Here is a 22117-nt window from a genome sequence, read left to right on the forward strand (position 1 = left end):
ATCCCGCTTTTATTCTTCCTTACTATAAGTTGGAACCTCGGAGTTAAGAGGAACAAACATTCTGAAGTAGGAGCTTTTTTTGTCAGCCGGCACGACAATTTAGTCCCACTCATGGACCACGAGATTTCGTTAAGTGTACTAAGAAACAGATGTTCTATTACGGGCGACACCCATCCTCAGATTGTCCTTCAACGACTCTGTGAAATACAGTCTGCTGCATTACTTCAACGATCAAAAATCTCTGTGCATGACTTAATGAACAAACATGGAAAACAATCAAAGAAATAAATTTGTCAGTAATTTCAGAGGAGGCAATTGCGATTCTTTTCCGATTCCAACGTAAATCGATATAGAAGTTAAAAAATATATTAAATGGTTTAATAGATATATAAAAAATATTATTTATAGAATTTTTTGTAGAAATTCATAATTAATTAGAGAAGATGCCATTTTCGTTTGAGCTAGATTTTGATAACCTAATAACAACATTTCTGTGTGAATTTTGTATACTCCTTCCAACTCAGTAAACTATTTATTTGTCGGTCTTAAAACTTTTTTGTTGGAACAGTAAATCCATATATTTAAATTAATAATCGATTTAACTTTTGATGCTAATAAGTATCATTTTTAAATTGCTGTAAAACATTTATTGTGAAAAATATCCCAGCCAGGATTCGAACCTGGAGCTCTCTACAATCTGTGTGACGGGCGTCTTTATCAATTCGGTCACTGAAATATGTGGTGATACTTATCATGTGGTAATTAAATTTATTGCGATATTTTGCTTTAAATTACCAACAACAAAATTCGTATTTTGTTTAATCCATATGTTTTTTTTAAATTCATCATCAATGGTACGACAGGCCAAGTCGAATCTTAATCTCCTATAGTTTCTTTGAAGATTTAGTATCTATAATACTTTAATTATATACGCCGGGAATAGATTACTTACTACTAGCCCACTACCCTCAACCCTTCTAGAGGGTAAATTTTAATTAGTTATCTATAATCAATACATTAATCTTCAATTCCTACCATGGCGTTGTGATTATTTCAACAATTTGTTTAACGTTTTGTTTAAATTCGCTATGTTTCCAATTCCCTTTAATGCTCGTCGATATAAAAGCCAGTCGATAGGGAACGCGGGTGTGAAAGTAGAATGAAAATCATTTAGCCAAACACGCACGTAAATCGTCGATTGATGGTATCGGTAGCCAATGAATTAGCTTTCCCGTGCACGATGAATCACTCTGATTTACTGGCAACTACGGAGTTGTATTTAAAAGGATTCACTGCTATACTATCAAGGATTGTAAGAAAATCTGAGCGATAGAAGCACATTTCTTTAGTCGCATTTACATTTATAGATTAACTCGTATGAAAGAGATGTGTTCTGTGATAATAATTGCAGGAATTGTCAGAATCGCTGATTTATAAAATGTATAGTATAAGTATTTTATACTTATACTATAAATTTTTTTAAACTATATAATATATTTTTAAAAGCGGGAATCAAACTTCTAAATTTCGAAAGATTTTCATTTCTCTAACTGTAAAAAATGTTATCAAATAAGATTATAAATCTATGAAAATATCTTTAAAACAACTAATGGACGATAATAAAGATTTATATAATAAAATAATACTTGTTGGATAGAGATTTTATAAAAATAATTACAAATTACAAAAAAAAACGTATGTAGCAGTAGTTTGACAGAACTTTGGTCAGACGGACGTTGCGTGATACATATTATACCCTTGGTTTAATTTAATCTCGTATTTTTATAATTGTAACGCTTCAAATAAAACATTTTAAATCTGTTTTATCCAAACATTTTATTTTCCATTGCTTTGTTATCGTCTAATAATATATTTTTTATTCTATTAACATAAATAAGTTTATTACAAATTAACAAAAATACAACACTTTTTGATTTCTATTCAAAACTTAATAGGTATGTCCATTTCTAGTATATACGGGAAATAATTAATGTGTACAAAAGAATATTGAAATTTCGATATAAATGGCATATGAGAAAATCTTGTACGTCCATTGATATCTCGGTGTGCGCTATCTGATATCTTATGATTTTTCAATCTCTTGCTCAACAGGCATTGTATCGGTATAATGTACTTGTCTAAAGTACTTTCAATCCGCTTATAACACCGTATCATTATCACGCAATTTTACTCTAATAGAAGTGTCGCCCGGAAGCGTTATGTTTCCTCGCATATAACATGGATAGCGGTTTGCATTTGCACTTGAACTTGCGGGATACACGGCGCTTCACGAGTTTGCATGCCCCGAAGTCATCGACATAGTATGGAAACGCGCGGTATGGGTGTATGCATTTGCCTGAAACATTAATTCACGACGATCGCATGGGAAGTAATGTGTCTACTAAACTATTCGCTTTTCCTTTGATCCTATACGCGGGAACATAAAGTACGCGGTTGCATTCGCGCTAATGTTAGATAGAATGTATATTCCGCGAATCGTGATTAATCTTTGAATAAAACGGCGATGAATCATCACGAGCAAACCACTGTCCCATGAGCTTTCTGCCAATAGAATTATTCAAATGACGTCAGCTATTATGACAAGCTATAGTTCATCTTTCGCGAATGCATTCGGTACGCGTTAGCATAACGCATAAATACGCTTAGATACGGATAGATAATATTAGTAGGCGAAAAGATCTCTAATTTTGAAATTGATGTAGAATATATAAATCTAATAAATCTAAAATTTCCGAAAATTTTCTCTCTTCCGGAATTGTCAGAAAAATTTTGTTCAATTTCAAGATTATATAATCTAATTTGCGCTCCTGTAAAAGAAATTGTTTTATCGTACATTATAAAAATTGTTGCTTCTATTTATTAACTCAAATGCGTAGTAGTTCTATAATCTGGGCTGTAGGCAAAAGTTAATCTTTTTGTTGTAGAATGTGTGAAATATTCACACTAACATGGCAGCTTTTCGGAGCTAACCGCGCGTTATAGCGGAAATTCTCTTGTATCGCCAGCGTAATGCTGGGAGTACCGTGTTTATTTAAAAATGCCGACTTGCAAAATGTTGTTTGTAAGAGAAACTCGATTTTCAAGCGTTTTTCGAGCGCAGCACGACTTTGCACGATGTACAAACCAATACACTTTCGTTCGCGTTTACGCGCCAGTGGCATTCGTGTTTATCCGCGGAATTAACTTATCGCCGTATAATTTCTTGTCGGTAATTTACTGTTTTATGTATATTTCTTCTTACTGTACGGATTATTGCGGCCATCCATTATTGTAATGCCGTCCATTATTAACTTAGAAGTTATTATTTCTTCTTATTTGTCAACTTTTTATCACGGTTTATCCGTCGTCACAGTAATCACATTTATGTGTAATTGGTTGTTTATCTTATTTACATTTTGACTTATTTACAACTTATTGTTATAACGGTATTTATATAAAATGGGATATTTATCTTTTATGAGATTTTTATCAAAATTTTAAAAATGTTAAAAGAGATTTGTCACAAATGTAACTCTCATTATTTGTAGAAAATTGTCATCTATCTTCTATACCTATCATATAAAACCATGCACGAGTATCAAGCTAGTAATTTATAAACTTACTTGTAAGGATATCTTTTCGTAATTTCTAATACAATAAATTCTAAGCAACAAATCGGCAATACTAAATGTCATGTTGTTGAATCAATCCATTTTTGACACTTTGACAGACACTCTTGGAAAATAAACGCGTGCATTTATCATTATTTATATGCGACGGAACGATCAGTTATATTTTTCTACATAAAACATTGCCTGTTTCGTTGGAAATTCACGTGTTTGTTGTTTTCGCTGTTCGTGGTAATTTTCCGAGAAAAAAAGAAACCATCAGCCGCGCGCTCCCTCGCTTGGGCCATTCGCCGCAAAATGAATTTTCGTCCCTATCGCTCACCGTTGACGAGTAGTCCATGAAAAATGGCCAAGTTGACGGATTGACGGACGAGTAAGAAGTGTAATATCAAATAACGGTCTACTTTTCTTTTTGGTTATCTATAAGATTTCGAAAAACAGCAGAAGTATCATAGCAATAAGCTGTTGCTACAAGCAGATTTTTTCTCCTTTAAGATGCAGTTGAAGTTATGGAGCGTTCTTGAAGCGAAAATTAAAAATGTGCACTAATTAATAAGGATTAAAAAGATAAATATAGATATTTATATATAAAACAATAAAATTGTAACAAAAACCCAATTTAAAATTAATAAAAAAATAACAAGATAAAAGAGATGGCAGAATAAAATTTTCACGATAACGGTTTCTGTGTTTTGTGCGAAAAAAAATCTTCATGACGGTAGAAAAAAAATATGATCGACTGTTAATAATCTATTATTCTCTTAACGTTATGGATCTTAAAGATGATCCTCGCATTTGTACATTTTGGCACAAAAAGCAGGAACAATGGTTAGGAATATTTCTTATACATATGCTAGTACGTTCCGATGCTTTGGTTTAAACAGAGCACTTCCAAGTTTTGACTGTTAACCATTTTATTCTTACAGTCAGAAATCTTAGAGATTGTTTTTTTTCGCACTTGTATATTTTATCACAAAACACAGAAATCACCATTTACGTGAAAATTTTATGTGAGCTTTTTATTTTTTGTTTATTAATTTAAAATGTTTTATTATAATTTTATTGTTTTATATTAAACAGATATATTTTTTATAATCTTTTTTATTTAGGGAATATTTATAATTTTTGCTCCAAGAACGCTCTAAATTTTAACTATATATATTCTTTAAACGATATTGATTCAACTAGCGAATAAAATGTCATATATACAAATTAGAGCTATTGTATTGCAGTGTTATATAGTCGAGAAATATTTTTTCGCCAATATGAAAGGAAGTCACACGTTGAAAAATTCAATCGTCAATTTCTTTGCGGTAAAATAAAGTATATATCATTTTTTTAAATAGAAAAACATCTGTTATTATTAATATTATATTCTGATCAATTTGGTTTTAATTACCATATAATGTACTTATGTAATTTAAATCATGCAAGTTTCCGCATTATTATGCAACGAGATCATCAATAACATGGATCGCATCAAATTCGTGCGAATGAATTCGGATAAACTCACAATAACCTAAATATAATTTCTATCTGATAACAATTATTATTAGTTCTTTCATGAATGATATTTAATTGAAGGTTAATATGTGACACGGTATTGGTCGGGGTCACCGTTAACAAGCCAAACAGAATGTGGGATCGGGAGAGCGAAATGGCGCAGAAGCGCTCGAATGAATAATCGAAGCGTGCAGCGTGAGCTGAATGCGGAAAAATGTGAATGCATGCAAACCGTTTTTGATACACCTCCTGTGGGATATACTGGGTGTCTCGTCGCAGAACATTGAAGAACATTATATCAATATTTAATACTCCACTGTCGTATGACGATATTCATAAATATCAACTCGTTTAAATACGAGGATCTAGTTGGGTTTTCTCTTGAGGTTTTCTTTTGGTGTCACTTATCATAGTAGAAAGTACAAAAGCTACACCGCTCCTGGAATAACTTGAATATTGTATGTAATAATAGACGGACGGATCTAGAGAAATCGAGAATAGCGTCTATTAGATTTTCTGTAATAAATCTAATCACAATTGCGATAATGTAATCACGGATTTGTCTTTCGTTAATAGTTTCCAAAGCTGTATAAATTTATTTAATACGTCGAAGAGACGCTCACGGACACTTTTATCGTTGAATTCGTCTTACTTTACGCGATTAAATCGACAAAAACGGAAGTCGGGCAATCAAAGTCGCAAATCGACGGACAAAGTTCTTGCGCGGCGACCGCGTAGAGATCGGTCCATTAAACGTTTCACTTCGCCGGCAAGTTCGTCAGCCATTCGTTTCTGCTAATGCATCGCGAGGCGAAGTTTTAATTCGACAAATACGACGACGGCGGCGAACACCCGATGCATTACCTACTTAAAGACAATGGCGTGGCCGCAAGCGTTTCCCGACAATGTATTACCGTCGCGGACGGAGATACTTTCCCTGATTCTCTTTAAATGGTGGCGGTAGCTTTGTTTTTAATGCGCGTGACCCAGTTGGCCCGGCGCTCCACTTTACCCATTGCACGTTATTGCACCTATCCCCGCGATAGCTTAAAATGAATTTACGTGGTGCATTCGTGATGATCATCCCGGATGAATTTCATTTGCGAAACGATGGGACGAGCCAGTTCTTCTGATATCACATTACGGATATATCGAATGATAAATCATAGCGTTACAGTTAGCGATATGTGACTGTGAATTAATAAGGAAATGCGAAAAATACAGCGAACGCTCCGTCCGAGTTAGCATTCAATTAGAACTCTCGCGTAAATCATTCTTCGGAATTAGCCGTCGTATACTTTTAGAAACTCGAAATGCGACAACGCTGATGCCGGTAAATACTATTTACTAATTAGCAACGTCTCAGTCATGCTCGAAATACGACGACAAGTTTGCGTCGTGCGAAATACCGTATGGTAATACGAGCGTCTTTTAACGGCTCGATGTTACTTCGAGTTGTTAACTATTTTATTACGTCTTGTAAATGAGATTCGCCATTCGACTAAAGCGATAGGCGATATCGTTGATATCACGTCGTCGTGGAAAATGCGTCAACGTTTCACGACGTGTTTCCCTTCCATCGCTTCCGCTTTTCCGGCGTCGACTTCCGCTTTCTCAGTTAATCCAGTAAAAACGTACAGTATCTAGACCGGTAATCGCGCACTTCTTTAAAATCAGAGATACGGGAGATGAAAGAGAGACGGCGATTGGCCTGGGACACCCTATGTGCAGAATATGCGCGATAAAATCGTCTCGGCGACGTGCACGTGGAGACCTGCACGGACCTGGATGAAAAGTGGAGCACGGGAGAATTGCGCCGTGACGAAGCGACAAAGCAGTTAAGTGATCGATCAGTCCTTAGGTGTGCACCATCTTTGCTAGTGACCCCCCGCGATGCCCCCCCCTTTCCTGGCTGCGTTATATATTACGTGGTCCGTGCCCACATAATAACGTTGGATGCATCGCATAAAGGCGTCGCGATGGAGAACGATTATGACCGGGTGCATGCCCGACAAAACACACTTGCGGCGAGTATATAAAAAGAGTATATATACACGACGTCTGTTGTAATCGAAGGTGCATCACGGCGTATCTCGCGTTAAACTCGTATGGTTTTGGCGAATTAGGTTACTGCAAATAAATAACAAAATTTTTCATGCTTCGGTTTTTAGTTTTAAACAAATTTTCATAGAAGCTGGATCGCGGCTATAATTAACTAAAAATATCTAACACTGAAGATTATAAAATTATGAAAAATAATTGTATCCAATCACAATAAAACTTTTTATTAGAGTAACGTCGTTTACAAAATCAAACAACCAAGTATTTGCATTAATAATTCCGTTCCCATTCCCGCCCCCCAAAGCATGACAATCAAAGAGTTTAACGAACAAAAATTGCGTACAATGCTGAGCCGTTTATAATTTAAACATACAAAATTTTGAACACAGTGAAATATAAATACTGAAATGATTATATTTCATACTTTCTACGTTCTCTTTTTGCTGAGCGAAGTTTTTTAAATGAAAGTTTGCTTTATCTGTCAGTGAGGGCAAAAAGCGAAAATTAAATAGCGGAAATTCTCCTCACCCGGTGTGTAAATAATTCACGGCGCGAGCAATTCGCATTGTGAGAAAACGTGTCGGGGCTTGCGCTCTAAAATAATTCAACGACGTTTTATCGATCAATTTGCAATTCACTTCGAGCGTAAACCGTCTTTGTAACTGACCCGATGACCTGCGGTACATAATATGGTCGCACGTTAATGTTGGTGCGGTACATAGACGCAGCTATGTGATGGACGTTGCACGGTGCGTTTATAAACTTTCTCACGCATGCACGCACACTATGCATGCCGGCCTCGCGAGTAGATTGCATACAAAATAATGAAAAACGGCGCAGCGATGATAACGCTGCTATGTGTGATCAACCTTTCACGGTTAATTAATTAATGTATGCCATGTTTTGACACGTTGATTGAAAAGTAAATACAAAATTGCGATAGCCTGTTAAACAGGAATTTAAAGAAGAGACATTTCTATTTTGAAGTATAGTAGCAATTAAGTCACTGTATTACGCGATAAAAGATTTATTTCTTAAAAAAATTGCTTGACTTGCAAAATAATAATAAAGCTTTGATCCCCTTTCAATTTTCCACAACAATTACGTTGTGGAAATTATTTTAAACTGCGTATATCGCAGTGAGCTGAGAGCCCAAATTTTTAAACAAATTACCATAGATTAATTAATCGATTAACTGACGCATCGCGGTCGTACATTATTGCTCCGCACCCCGCAGTTTAGCATTATATTATGTGGTTACAACCATGCAAGGGCAACTATGTGAAACACGCTTGTATAATCGATACGTGCGATTTCGGCATATTAGCAGCATAAGCATGTACATGGAATTTCCACCAACAATAGCACACGTCGACAATATGCTTTATTAAAAGTAGAGAACTCCGTGAAAAATGCATGAAGCACGTTGTTACGGTTGTCATTGTGGAATTTGTGGTATTTTAATATTCACAGATGACATCGATAAAATTTTACCGTATATTACAGTAATCTTTATTACGTATAATCTATAAATCACCAAATTAAGTTTAAATACGAAATAGATTATTTTAATTTAAGATTTTTTTTTGTTACTTATTTTCTCATCTATCGTTATATTATTTTATATGTAATCTCATACACTTAATTACTGATAATTACACAACAAATACAATTATACGCGTTTACATATAGATCTTTTTCTTCAAATATCTCCTGTTTTTTTTATGTCAAATTTTATTTATACCAATTGATTGCATGTTACGCTTACATTATGTATTATAATAATATTATGCAGCACATAATGGTAGACATATATTTAAATAAATGTTTTAATTGCATCATTAAGAAATTCCTTTTCGGTACGTCTACTCTGAAAAACGATAATTACGTTGAATATTTTATATGTTTACGTTCCCGAGAACTACGTCAATTAAAAAAGTATGTGAGTTGAATGAAATATCCTCGATTTAAACTGTGTTCAGTAAATTCCAATATACATAATAAATGTTACGTAAATTTATCGAAACGTTTCATTGCTTTGCCATCCGATCAGAGAGAACGTTTTTTTCGGGTTGGTTTTGAAACATTACGATGTTAAATGTATGATAATTGAACTCGCGACCTGTACTTTTATGGGTTAAACGCTATTTTAGGAACTATAATGTAGCTGGGAGACAGTTCATAGATCTAAGGTGGTTTTTCAATTTATTTTATGTTTAAACGGCGTTTGCTAGCCGATAAAATTCTTTTGTCACCGAATTTCTTCGGAAAGTGTTAGTGAATGAAAGCAAAAGTGACTCTCGCATAATATTATATTTGGTACGGCGTAAATGTCAGATATCATGGATACAAAAAATAAAATACAACTAAAAATCACAAAGTTATTATAATTTATTAGAAAATACTCCGTTTTTTCAACATAGAGTGTGTCTATAAGTTCCTGATTCATTTCTGACTTCTGATTTTTACAAGTACATAAATTATTATTTTATATAAAAGTAATATTTTGATATAATGTATATGTATAAGTTTCAAAACGCAAAATTGATTCGAGGAGTATTCATATATAAAACCTTTATTTTAAGAATATTATTATTCCTTACTTCAAAGATACATTTGCTACGTAATGAGAAAGAATATGAACAAGATGCGAGCATGTACATAGAAAATTTTAATGTAATGTTAATGTAATTTTACATTACCTGTTATACATAAGAACGTCGGGTTTCCACAACCTATGTGGCGGTATTCTGAGGTCTCGTACACCTCCATAGTCCGAGACGTTCCATCTCATGTTTACGTCGTTCCATTCCTGTAATTAAATAATAATTATGCAAAAGTTACATAAAAGAGAGTTATATTACAAAAAATTCCTCGTCATCAGTTATTAAAATGTTAACTAAAGCAACGAATATCGCACTTTACTTAAAGAATTTCAACCTAAATAATGAAAAATACAGATTTATAAAATATATTGCAAATTTGTACGATCAACAGCTTTTGCAGCTGTGCCATAGTTTTGAAAAATAATCTTTAAGTCAAATTTAACATTTCACGTAATCAAGAAAGAAGACAGATGTCGACACACATCTGAAAATTACGTTCGAATCACTGCGTTCTCTCTAAAATGATGTTGACACTATTGATTTTTCGAACAGTAAATGTGAACCTTCGCTCTTCGCGCAAATATTTTAGACTACATCGTACACGTCAAGTAAATACTACAGCATTTCAATTTAATTCTCGTCCAGGGAATTCACGAATGTGTTATTTCGCGAGACAAGTCCCGTTCTTTTACTCCTAATATAAAGTGCACCTTGGGGAAACCGTATTACAAGCGTGCTGTTCATACAAATAAATTTGATAAATTACTTTTAATATTTTTTATTATTTATTTAATTTCCTTGATTCTCCTCGCAAATTCGACATTAGTTGCGATAGAATTCTTATAATTTTCGTACAGAAAAAAAATAAGATAGCACTATAAATTGTAAAATAGACATTAAAGCCTCCAATAAATTTTTTACCACGAACAAGTTTGAAATTTAGCCGGACACCAGGTATGACGGTGCTCGCTAATGCTCTTCCCGTAGTTTCCAAGAGAACATTTTTCGAACTTTCCTTGCGAGTTTACGTGACTTCTCCGAAGCGATTTAGGAGCTTCGAAGTATTCGCGGTTCGAGGTGCCTTTCACTTTGGATCTGTAGTCCTTCCTTCCTTCTTTCCTTCGGTGGAGCGGAAATGAAAGAGACAGGATCGATCCGACCAGCGTGGCCGTAACAGGTCGTTGCGCGTTATTTTTGACCGAATTCTTTCAAGAAAATTATTCCGGGCGCGAAAATCGAAAAATTAGAAGAACGTGGCAATGTACATCAATGACGTTTTAATATTAATTATTATAAAGTTTGATCTCCTTGTCATTTTCAAACCACGTTCCACCCGCGTTTTTCTTTCTCTTATTTATTTAAATTTTGTTAAATATTGACGGAAACTGTTTTTATTATTTGAATTTTATATATGGCTTTTTCTATTATAATTAGAATTTACTGTCTTGTTATATCTAATTTTTTATTACATTTATATTGGATATTATTTATAACAAGTATTTATTCGCACTAAACAGCAAACTTATGGGTTGACATAGCTATGATAAAAAATGGAACAGAAATAAATACGACTATATCAAGAAAAGTAGAGGATAAGGTTTTCCAAGATTTCCCAGAAGGTTATCCCCAATAGTGTAACAACTCTCGTTTTGATACCACCCCCAAAATTTAGTATGCAGCAAGCTCGAACGGTTCGGTCACCTCGGCTGTCGTACTCGCGTCGATTAGTCACTGACCTCGATTGATTAGCTGCTGATGGAGTGCAACGCGAGATAATTAATAACGCCGCGTGCAGTTTGACCGGCAGGATGGTTTGCGGACTTGCCATACGTAAGTCATTATTATAGTCGTTTGCGCGCGTGTAAAAAAATTGATGCTGCTAATTTTCGCCGCATTAATTCAATTCTCTTATCGCAAAGAAGTTTCTTGAATTCTTTTTATATATCTAATTGATGAGAAAATTAAAAAAAAAACATAAAAATACAGTATCTTTTCATATATATTTTGTAAATTGTCAGCTTGTATAAAAGCTCGATTTTAAATATATGTTATATTTAAAGTAAATTAAAAAATATATTTATTAAGCATTTTCGAACTTTTTTCGACGAGATAAATTATTTAGCGTTTTAATTATTTATTTAGCCGAAAAATATTTAGAACTTTAAATTTCGTCTAGCGAAAAGTCACATATATATATATAAACAAATAATCTATCTATTATTACCTAGTTCTTTTATCTCACACAGTGTACTCTTATTTTTCACAAGAAGCTAATTGAGTCATTGAGTATAGCCATTGAAAGTAAATCCTTTGCTTTTAAGAAAGCATCTTGTCGACCGTAGGGCAAAGCTATTTCGTGTTTTTCCGGACGATCCTACTCTACCTTTGGCACGCGATATCACTTCTTATCATCTCGTTCTATGAAAAGCGTGAGCTCGAGCGATGATGCTTCCACAGACATCTTCCACCAGACGAAACAAATACCGACAATCTCGTTTCGCACTTGGCGAATTGCCTCTGAAGAATATGACCTGAAGATGCAAGAGTCGACAAGCCGAATACAGAAGTAACCGGATACGGGATAAAAGTCATGGGATCGGAACGGAGCGGAATTCCGTTACGAAGCGTCTATATGATTTCGCGAGTCACGCAAATTCCAAGCGAAACGGTTTTCGAGAATGTCATTTACAATTCGCGCCTTTTGAAATACGACCTATTTTCTGAGATGGTATTTCTACGAGAAAGAGAAATTTCGATATATTTTGTCCGGATAAAAAAGTATACTCATAGAAATATAGCTGGTTCTCTTGTGTGTTATTATTATTTCTTATACACTATTGTTTTTTAATCCCGACTTTTCTTAATTGCAATATAATTCTATAAAATGAGTTAGATCTACGCTATAATTTCTTTACTTCTAATTTAATTCTAATTTATAAGAGAATAAGCAGTCGTTTCGACTGATCCGCCGAACAGTTAAACCGTACGTTGAAAACAGAAGTAGCCCAATAAAAGTCGAACGTAAATTGATATAAAGGTAACGAGAGAGAAAAGAAACGGAAAGTCGGAAGATTTAACAATGTTGCAATGTTGCATCGAAGACTTTTTCATCTTACGACTTTGCTGTACTACACGGCCTGCGAGTACAGAAAAAACAAGATATATAAAGTATATAGGATAGATAAAATCGTATTATATAAAATATATAAAAATGAGACAAAGAAAAAACCGTGAGATAATTATAATATTTTATATTAAATTTATGCACAAATAATGTGATTATTTCAATAAAGTGGATCGTTAGTTTAGTAACTTTTATAAAAATATTTCAATCTTTTTAATTAAAAAACTTTTTCTCGAAGTTTTCTTACAAAGTAAATATATTTTCTATATTAAGCTGCTCGTCAAACGTAGTCTTCGATTTATCTCGTCAAAGACGATTTATTCTTAAGTAAGAATTATGTAACATTACCAGATACTTACATATAATAACTAAGTAATATTTAGAGAGAGTACATGTGTGAGATATAATTTATATTTCATCAAAATCAAAAGAGGGAATATATACTCGGCAAGCATGCATTTCTCTACGCGATAATTATACATCGACATAGGCGAAAAGTGGAAACTCTCGTGTAACTCAGTGATTTGCATAGCTAATCCAGTCTTAGTTAGCATAGTTTCGTAGAAAGTAGCCTAATATTCCGGTGCACACTATATAATTTCTTTTGCTGCGATATTCATAAACCTGAAATATATCCGTCACACACTATCTTTGGCATTCCTATGACGTAACTCGAGAATCGATTATTTATTTTCTTGCTACGAAACTTTATTAGAAAAATTTTACAGAACACATTATAAATATCTCTTGTTTCAAATATTTGTGGATTTAAAATAAGCTTTTGATTATTTTTATCTTTGCTTATACTCATAAAAAATATTATACTTGTAACGATACAGGTCACATTTGTCAAAATTTTGTGACAACTTAATACATTTACTAACTACCATTTGTCATTTTAAACAAATAATTTAGTTATTAATAATAAAGAAATATTTCCATTAAAATACATGTCATGCTTTACTCACGATATGATACATGGGCGCTTATAATATATTCTATAATAAATTTTATATAAAAATAAATTTTTTTTCCCGCGGATTATACCGCATCGGAATGGCCGGCTTTCTTTACCTTTATCGAGAGAACGCAAACACATAAATGCGTTTTATGAGTTTAAGGAAAATGCTTTTATGAGTCTACATCCATTACCAGTCGAGAATTGCTCGAGACAGTTATACTCAGAAAGAACATTCCATCAGGGCGAGCGACGCTGTAAAAATCAAGCATGAAATAACGCGGTAATCTTTCTTGCAATGACAATTATATAGTATCTATAGGATGTATGCCGGCACCCGCAGAACGAAACACATTATCGCGCGCAACATTTCACTGGAGGGTCGAGACAAATGAGCTTAATCGAACCCAAGCCAGCCAATCGCGAATTCTTTCTTCCAGGAATCCGCGCTTTTTTTCCCCAGCCGAACGGTTTCCCAGCGACACGAAGATTAAAACGATAAGGACGAGACATTCTCGCGACGGAGTCTCTCCGGAGATTTAATCGCACGTTCACATTTTAAACTCACGAATTGGGAATTCGAGTAATTTCGATTACCGTCGCGGCACGAATTCGCGCGGAATCCCGATCGCCATTTTATCGCATAAGACCGAGAGGTAGGTAGAGGACGGCTACGCTGGTATTTGTCATGGAAAGACCTAGAGTTCCTCTAATAAGAGTTACGACACCGTCCGCTATTAATAGGGAACTATAGCGAACGATCGAGAGAGACAGCCTCCCCATTCTCGTACTTTTCATTTGGATGTTATAACTTTGTCTCACTTCTACTTAACTTCTTCTCTATTAATGGCGGACCAATCAGGAGGCATCACGCGGTGTCATAAGGAACTCTAGAAAGACCGATCTAACAGCGTCGCGTTGTCGACGATCCCTCTTTCCGCTTCCATTTTCCCCTCGACGAAATTGTCAATTAAAGATAACGAACGATCCAAAAAGTAACAAACTTCTTTGTAAGACGAGATCACGCAACAAAACGTGACCCTAACGAACCAAGATTGAGACTGAAGGGAGAAATAGAAGTTGAATATCTTTCCCGTCTTATCATTGGATATACATGGGATTTAAGAATTGGCGAACAAAGTTCCTCTACGAGGAAGCTGATGGCAGATTTCATGAACTATGAAACTTATATTTAGCTTCTTACCAAGAATATCGAATAAAGCTGCTATATTCCATGACCTCTTAAATTCAAATGTACGATTTTTTAACAATGAACTCCAACAGTAAAATCTTATTATTTATTTATATTTTTAGAAATTAGTTTGTGAAAACGTTTCTATATTTTTATCAATATAGAATAAACGTAAAAATTATTAGCACTTCGTCATTTTTACCATGCAGTAAATTTTACAAGCACGCTTAGTATCACCAAAAATTAAAGGTACACGTTGAAAAAAACTCTACGTAGTTATAAAAGACGTAAGTATCATTTAAAATAGAAGGGCATCTTGAAGTTAGGATTTCTCTATTGTGAGAAGATACGTGGCGCGGTATAAATGTACTGAATGATTGGAAGTAAGGTAAATGTATATGTTAAAGCGAAATTCAGTAAATGTATACACTTACAAGAGCTCTATAAGTATGAGTGTAGTGAGATAGGGGGGTGCGGGGCTGCGCCCTCCACCTCCAAAAAAGGGAATCTAACCCAACTCAATCTATATATCAGTGATATATAATGATATTGCTTATTAAAAGATATAAATTTTGAAACATAAAATTTAGTAAATATATATTGACTAGTAAGTGTAAACATTTACTGATTTCACGTTTTTACTGTGACATATAGGTGCATATAACGAAACATACACGAACATTTACCAAATCCACGGTATCGCACTTCGCCATTACCCTATTTCCTCCCAATCCGCAAAAATAAATAAAACAAAACATAAAACGAAAGATTCTGCTGCAGCAGCAGCAACGCTATCTAATTTACGAATGTATTCTGTGCATTTACACTGTGAGTCCCGGCACACACCACGATAAATATATTCGGTATTTGTGCAGTTATTCATGATATTCTTGAATAAAACAACGGTATATGGATCAGTCCGCGTGGATTATAACCTTACATACTATTGTTCACGAGTATGGTTCAACAAATGAAGATATGTATAACAAGTGCTCATCTTCCGTACCATGTCGGAAGTATGTACATCTGTAATGCCGATATCTCGTACCAATGGACACGAGATACGTACGGGAAACCTTGTCCTAAAAAAAAAAGAAAAAGAAATACCGTGAGTTTGTAATGGCGGTAACTTAATTGTTATATGTATTTATTACTACCTCGTGTATTCTGTACCTCGCGCTAATATACCGGGAAGAATATCTTCTGCCAACGCGTAACTCGAATATCAATTCTATTTAGAAATTAGTATCTCGAATTTGGAGGTATTATACATTACAAAGCGATACATGCTTATGTATGTAACGCAAGTAGTATGCTTTATACTAATTCAGGGACATTCCATAAAATATCAAATAATATCTATAAAAAAATTAATAAATAAAGCAGTAATACATTGAATACGTTTTATTACAATACGTTTGACCATAATACAAAACAGGAAACAATATTCGGCACATTGCTTAATCTAGCTATTAAGGTCTTGGGTAGATTACTCGGAGAATACAATGTTGGTGATGCTTGAGATCGCGATTGTTCCAGTTTATATTTGCAAGATGTTAATACAATTAATAGCCGTATTGCTATGCAGTTGTGTCCCTGACTGGAAAGCTCTAAGCTCTACGTGCGTTGCAAACCAAATCGTGGCGATCTGTTTTAGCTCTATCAGCACGTACTTATGCTATTGGAGTATCCGGGAAGATAATGCCTCGCGGTAAAGGATACGAAACTGATATAAAATTGTACCTACGTAGTTACGATAGAGTCTACGAATAAATAAAATAAATACGGATAAGTAAAATAAATACTGTTTAAAAATTACAATTTAAAATTTACGTTTTATTATTTAACATTGTGTAAAGGAATAAGAGTAAATTAATATAGAGTAAATTAAGAGTAAATTAATATTATAAATAGAGAATTAATGCTTTATGATAAAAATTTTCAATATGATTTTCCATAATTAATTTCAAATTCGGCAAAGATATATTAGCGAAATTGAGATCTAAACTCCTTTATCATATTATATTATACATATATCTAATACGTATAGAATTTTGGAACATACGTGTGCATACGCGTATTTGCCGGAATTTTCATTAAGCTGTCGAAATGATCGTAGAATTCAAGTTTACTGTAACTAGCATCCTGTTCACGTATTTCGCTTTGTAGTGTTCTTAAGAGAAAGACGGATCGTGAGGGCTTAGAAACTAATAGTAAGTCTTCATTCTCTTTACGAGGGACGCAATTACGGCGTCTTTCGAACCATACAAAAGGTGAACAGCGAAAGATGATGAAAGAGAGCATTACGTCACAAAACAACATTATCAGGATGCGTAAATTCCACAACGTGTCTAACATGAGTTTGTGGCTTTTTTTCGTAGCATTTTTATCAAAAAGACACTGCAATGAGTTTTCCTTGCGCTGCAACAGACCGCGTTCTAGATCGAAAAAGGTAATAAAAAGTACACTGAAAATATTCCTGCATATTTTATGTGTGTCTTTAGTAGTAGTAGTAGTAATAGTTTGAGAAAGCTTTTTGAATAAATGTGGTGCCGGCTTATCCTTTGCAAAAGTTCCATTTCAGTTTTCTTTGTATCTCAACTTGTTTATCTAACATGCACTCAACTATACATCTTACATACATTAAATCAAGAATATCGAGAACATAGAGAACATATCTTTGATTTTGCTCTATTACTAATACAATTCTGAATATATATGGAAAATAGAATATATGTATATAACAAATGTAATGTATGTAACCTAATTTTCTAGTATATATCAACTTAATAATGAAAAAATCTTGTCTTCTTCAATTACATAAATAACTCGATACTCGTAATTATTATATAGCGAAGGGGCTGGGAACAACAAGAAGGAAAAGCACGAGGGGCCGCCCTTGTGTTATATTCTGCCACCGGGCGGTTGTCGTGGCCGACGACAATTTACCACGGCACAACCATTTCGGCGCGAGTTATCCCCTGAGAAACGGAGACTCTTTTATTCGATGCCCTTGCCTATCCATCGAGATTCCCCCTCGGACGTGGATTTAATTTAACGAGACGCTGAAATTCAAGCCACGCTTGACAAACGAAGCGCCAAGCTCGCTCTTCTCTCGAGCACGTAAATTCGTAGTGTACCACAGTTCGGCCACCATTGTCTATATTTAATATTACCTTAATTTTCTCTTTAGAAACGTGCATATAAAGAAAGAGAGAGAGAGATAGAGAAAATAAAGTATACTCCATATTTCGAAGGAACTTTACTAGTAATATGTTACGTCCAAAAATCGAATAATGAATTGAAATATATATTCTCAGAATGTCGCAATAAATAAACGTTAAATAAAATGTTAAAATTATAAACATATGTATTTCAAGCGGTAAAAAATAAAAAGAATTATATGAAATATTACATGGATAAAAATTAATTCTTAAAATTATTAATTAAATTATTTAATTTTATTATTAATTTAATTAATAATTTTTAATGTACAGTATGGCTCTATTATTATCTCGCTATTGTTTTCTTATAGCAGTAAATAGCACTTAAATACCTCTAAAATATTATATAATATATTATGTGATGTATGTTACCTTTTATTTAAAAAAAGAAGAAAGAAAAGGGAAAAAGAGAACAAGTATAAGTATAATTACTTTTCACAAGTGCCTATTTCTTCTGTTTTCCGTTTAGATGCATCTAACGAAAAAGAGAAAAACAGATACCTATGTGAAAGGTAATTATACTTATGTTTTGCTTATATTTTTCTTCTAGTACCATGACCATTTAACGATCGTAAATGATCATGTTGGCTACCATTAGCCATTATCATGATTTCCCTAGACAAGATACTCTTGGTAGGTTGTCATTACGTTTCGAGAAGTGGCAAACAATTAAAAACCAACGATTTTTAGTTGGATTTTATTCGGTTGGGATTTATGGCTCATTAGAGCAGCGCACATCTGCGCTACGATCGCTACAATTATTATTTTTATTACAGAAGAAAAATATACACGGCTCTATCTGAAAAATTGATAACTATAATATACATAAATAAAATTAATTTTCTAATAAAAGCAAGAGAGTAATACAGGATATTAAGGTGAAAAATAATATATTATATATAAGATAATAAAAGCAGAAAATGTATATTCTAAAAGGTATGCAATGAGATGTAAATAGAATGGTAAAGTGAGCAACCGATAAAAATTATATTTGAAATTATATACACAGGGATAAGTAAATAACATAATATTATAAAACAAAAAGCATTACATGAAGCATTTTTATTATCCCAACTTGTAGTGTATGTACAGACATTTTTCAATGGCATTATAACATACTGACGTTAATGCCACTCGTTTATCACGCGATCATCAAGGTTGCAATAAATAATGTATAATTACGTTAGTATTTTAACAGCATTAATAAAGCGCTACAAGCGCCACGAAGTTTCATTAAACGTCGCTAATTAATTATGCGAAGAAATTGTTAGCTAACCATTATTTACATTTAAAAACGGTCCAATCACAACGGTTTATTTCTTTTTGAGACTTGGTCATTTTAATTGTTGGCGTCGTTATTGTAGCGTCGGCCATTCTTGTAATTTGGGCGGGTTAAAGAGTCACAGATAATTAAGAGGCATCGAGGCTCTATTTTAATTTTAATACACGAAACGCCGCGTCTACCTTTCATTGTTACTAATTAAACTCCCGTACAGTGTGAGAAAGTCACTTCATTGTGATTAAAAGCATGAAGAACGCGGAATAAAAAACGGGGAACAAAACTGCGTGATGAAGAGACAAAATGGCGAGACAAAGGCAATGCAAAAACTAAAAACAGAAAAGAGGAAAGGACAATAATGTAAATTACGATTCTGCGATTGTCGTATCGCGAAGATTAACCCTTACGCATGCGTGTTTCTTCCCTCCTGTGTGCGGACTGATCCCTTTTTTAAAGTTAATCCTTTTCGTCATTGTTTCACCCTCGAGATTCGCAACGTTAGCGAACTTATCGTATTTGCTATTGAGAATCATGTGCGCTCGCAACTTTCTTCCTTTCTCTTTTCCTACCCCCTTTCACGCTCGTTCCCATTCTCTGCGGTTCAATTAGACCGATAAACAGAAAAGTATATATTTACGAACGTAACGTGCAGGACTCGAGAAGGCTGCGCTACCATGGTACTGCCTTAATCACGTTCGCGGAGCACGTATCGTATATTTACCCCAATGGTAAATACGCCATTCGCCTTAGCGCATAACGTGTACAGATGCACGGGGCGTACAGGGCGTGCCCATTAATCGCGATCAGCACGAATGGAATTGGGTCGGCCAAAGTTTCACATTATCCCCAAGATTTTCGTCCAAGGTCCGTCTTACAATGGCACCCCACGATATCCGTCTCATTCGATCTTTTCATACTTCCGAATGTAAAGGCACGATTCATTCGTATAAAAACCGGCTTAATAACTTGATCCGTGTAGTAACAGGTGATGGTTGCTGAAGAACTTTGCTGTGAGAATACTTTCTTGAGACATATTATTTATCATCATAAGCCATTTATTGTGTCTTTTTACATACGTATATAAATGATTATATATAAATGATTAAGCTATAGATATTTTCGCAGAGATCTGTTGTTTTATATCTATTGAATGAAATAGACGTATTTATTTATGAATTCTCAGAAAGAGACTTAAAGAAAAGCGATTGATTTACAAGATTATTTTTATTATTTGCTAATGAATTGTTAAATTTTTGTACGTGATTGTTTGACGCACAATTCTTTATTTATTAACATAAATTATAATGTCGTTTATTTATGAGAAATTGAAGTGACTCACGCAATTACATTATGTAAATTTAACTCTAACAATTTTAAATTAATCTTGAATCAAAGTTACATCATTCATCAATCCCGCATAGCTAATACTGCAAAACCCCCGCCGTCAAAGTATCTACGTGTCCCGCGCAACTCATGCCGTCAGAGCACGAGCAAAGAAGAAACTTTATTAGATTCTTTTTACATCGCCGCCCGCATCGCGTACGCGCTTGCAAAAAACCTTCGATCGCGCGCAAACAACGAAGCGGTTATTCAAAGCAATCAAGATGAAAAATTCACTTTGTAAATGAAAAGAGAGAGAAAGAGAGAAGGTTATACCCTGTACGCACACGAACGTACACACACACAGAGTCTGACAGATACAAGCGCGGACGAGCGCGAAAGATGCAAACGAGAAAGAAGTAAATGGAGACTCATAAAAGTGCTGAGTAACTCGGGACCAATATAAAGCACGCCAAAGTGAAATCGAGCTTGGCACGTGAAGATCGAGCGCTTCGCGCCCCGGGTTTACAGCCCGTCAGTGCTAGACCTTGACGAATGGCTGCGGAATTTGCTCGAATCGAATGGCTCCTGTTCTATTTGGCCCGCGGCCTTGGGAATCAGACAGTCCGAGAGAGAGAACCACCTGAATTCTTCATCCTTATAATTCTTCGACGGAAGTTAAATGCCAGCTTCCTCGTCCTTTCCTCTGTTCGTGCCGTGAAAAAGCCCGTTTCTTATTTACCCCGTCACTCTTTGAAACAGATACGTATACGATTTCGCCGGTTTTGTGCGAGGATAATCGTAGATCTCCGACGAACCACGGGTGTGTTCGTTGTACAGCGTGAAAATGCGAGTTTACATTAAAGCCAGCGAGATTTTACACCCACAATTTATAATATATACGTGCCCTTTGATCAGGAGAGGTAACCAGCAGCTAGCGGTGTAACTCAATTTTCGACGAGAACCAGTTAATGCACCCTCGATTACTCAAGCGACCTGAATTTATCGGAAAACGGCACCCTGGTGTAAGGAGCCCCTTCTTGCTCCAGCGGACACGCGAGGTGGATCCGTGATAGTAACCCCGGACCACATGTAACTGTAACCACGGCGATAACACTGTAATCAACGTTTCTGTCCCAGGATCCGCCTGATGCACGTGTAAATTTTAGATACGTGTGTTCTGACGTGTGTAAACTTTAGATTCGTGTTCGCATTAACATT

At 34.7% G+C, this 22117-nt stretch overlaps 1 protein-coding gene and 1 long non-coding RNA gene across 3 annotated transcripts in view; one reads left to right on the forward strand and one right to left on the reverse strand.

Annotated features, from left to right (window-relative positions):
• LOC139815476 (nicotinic acetylcholine receptor alpha7 subunit) overlaps window positions 1–22117 on the reverse strand; it is a 212115-nt gene that overhangs the window by 40080 nt on the left and 149918 nt on the right. For both annotated transcript variants that reach the window (XM_071782412.1, XM_071782411.1), the window contains one exon: window positions 9896–10005. In XM_071782412.1, the coding sequence (XP_071638513.1) occupies window positions 9896–9987 (92 nt within the window). In that variant the 5' untranslated portion in view covers window positions 9988–10005. The remainder of the gene's footprint in view (window positions 1–9895; window positions 10006–22117) is intronic.
• Window positions 1–22117, forward strand: part of LOC139815479 (uncharacterized) — a 181172-nt gene that overhangs the window by 12037 nt on the left and 147018 nt on the right. The gene's annotated exons all lie outside the window — the stretch shown is intronic.

The sequence above is a fragment of the Temnothorax longispinosus genome, chromosome 6, assembly GCF_030848805.1.
Source record: "Temnothorax longispinosus isolate EJ_2023e chromosome 6, Tlon_JGU_v1, whole genome shotgun sequence".
Taxonomy (NCBI): domain Eukaryota; kingdom Metazoa; phylum Arthropoda; class Insecta; order Hymenoptera; family Formicidae; genus Temnothorax; species Temnothorax longispinosus.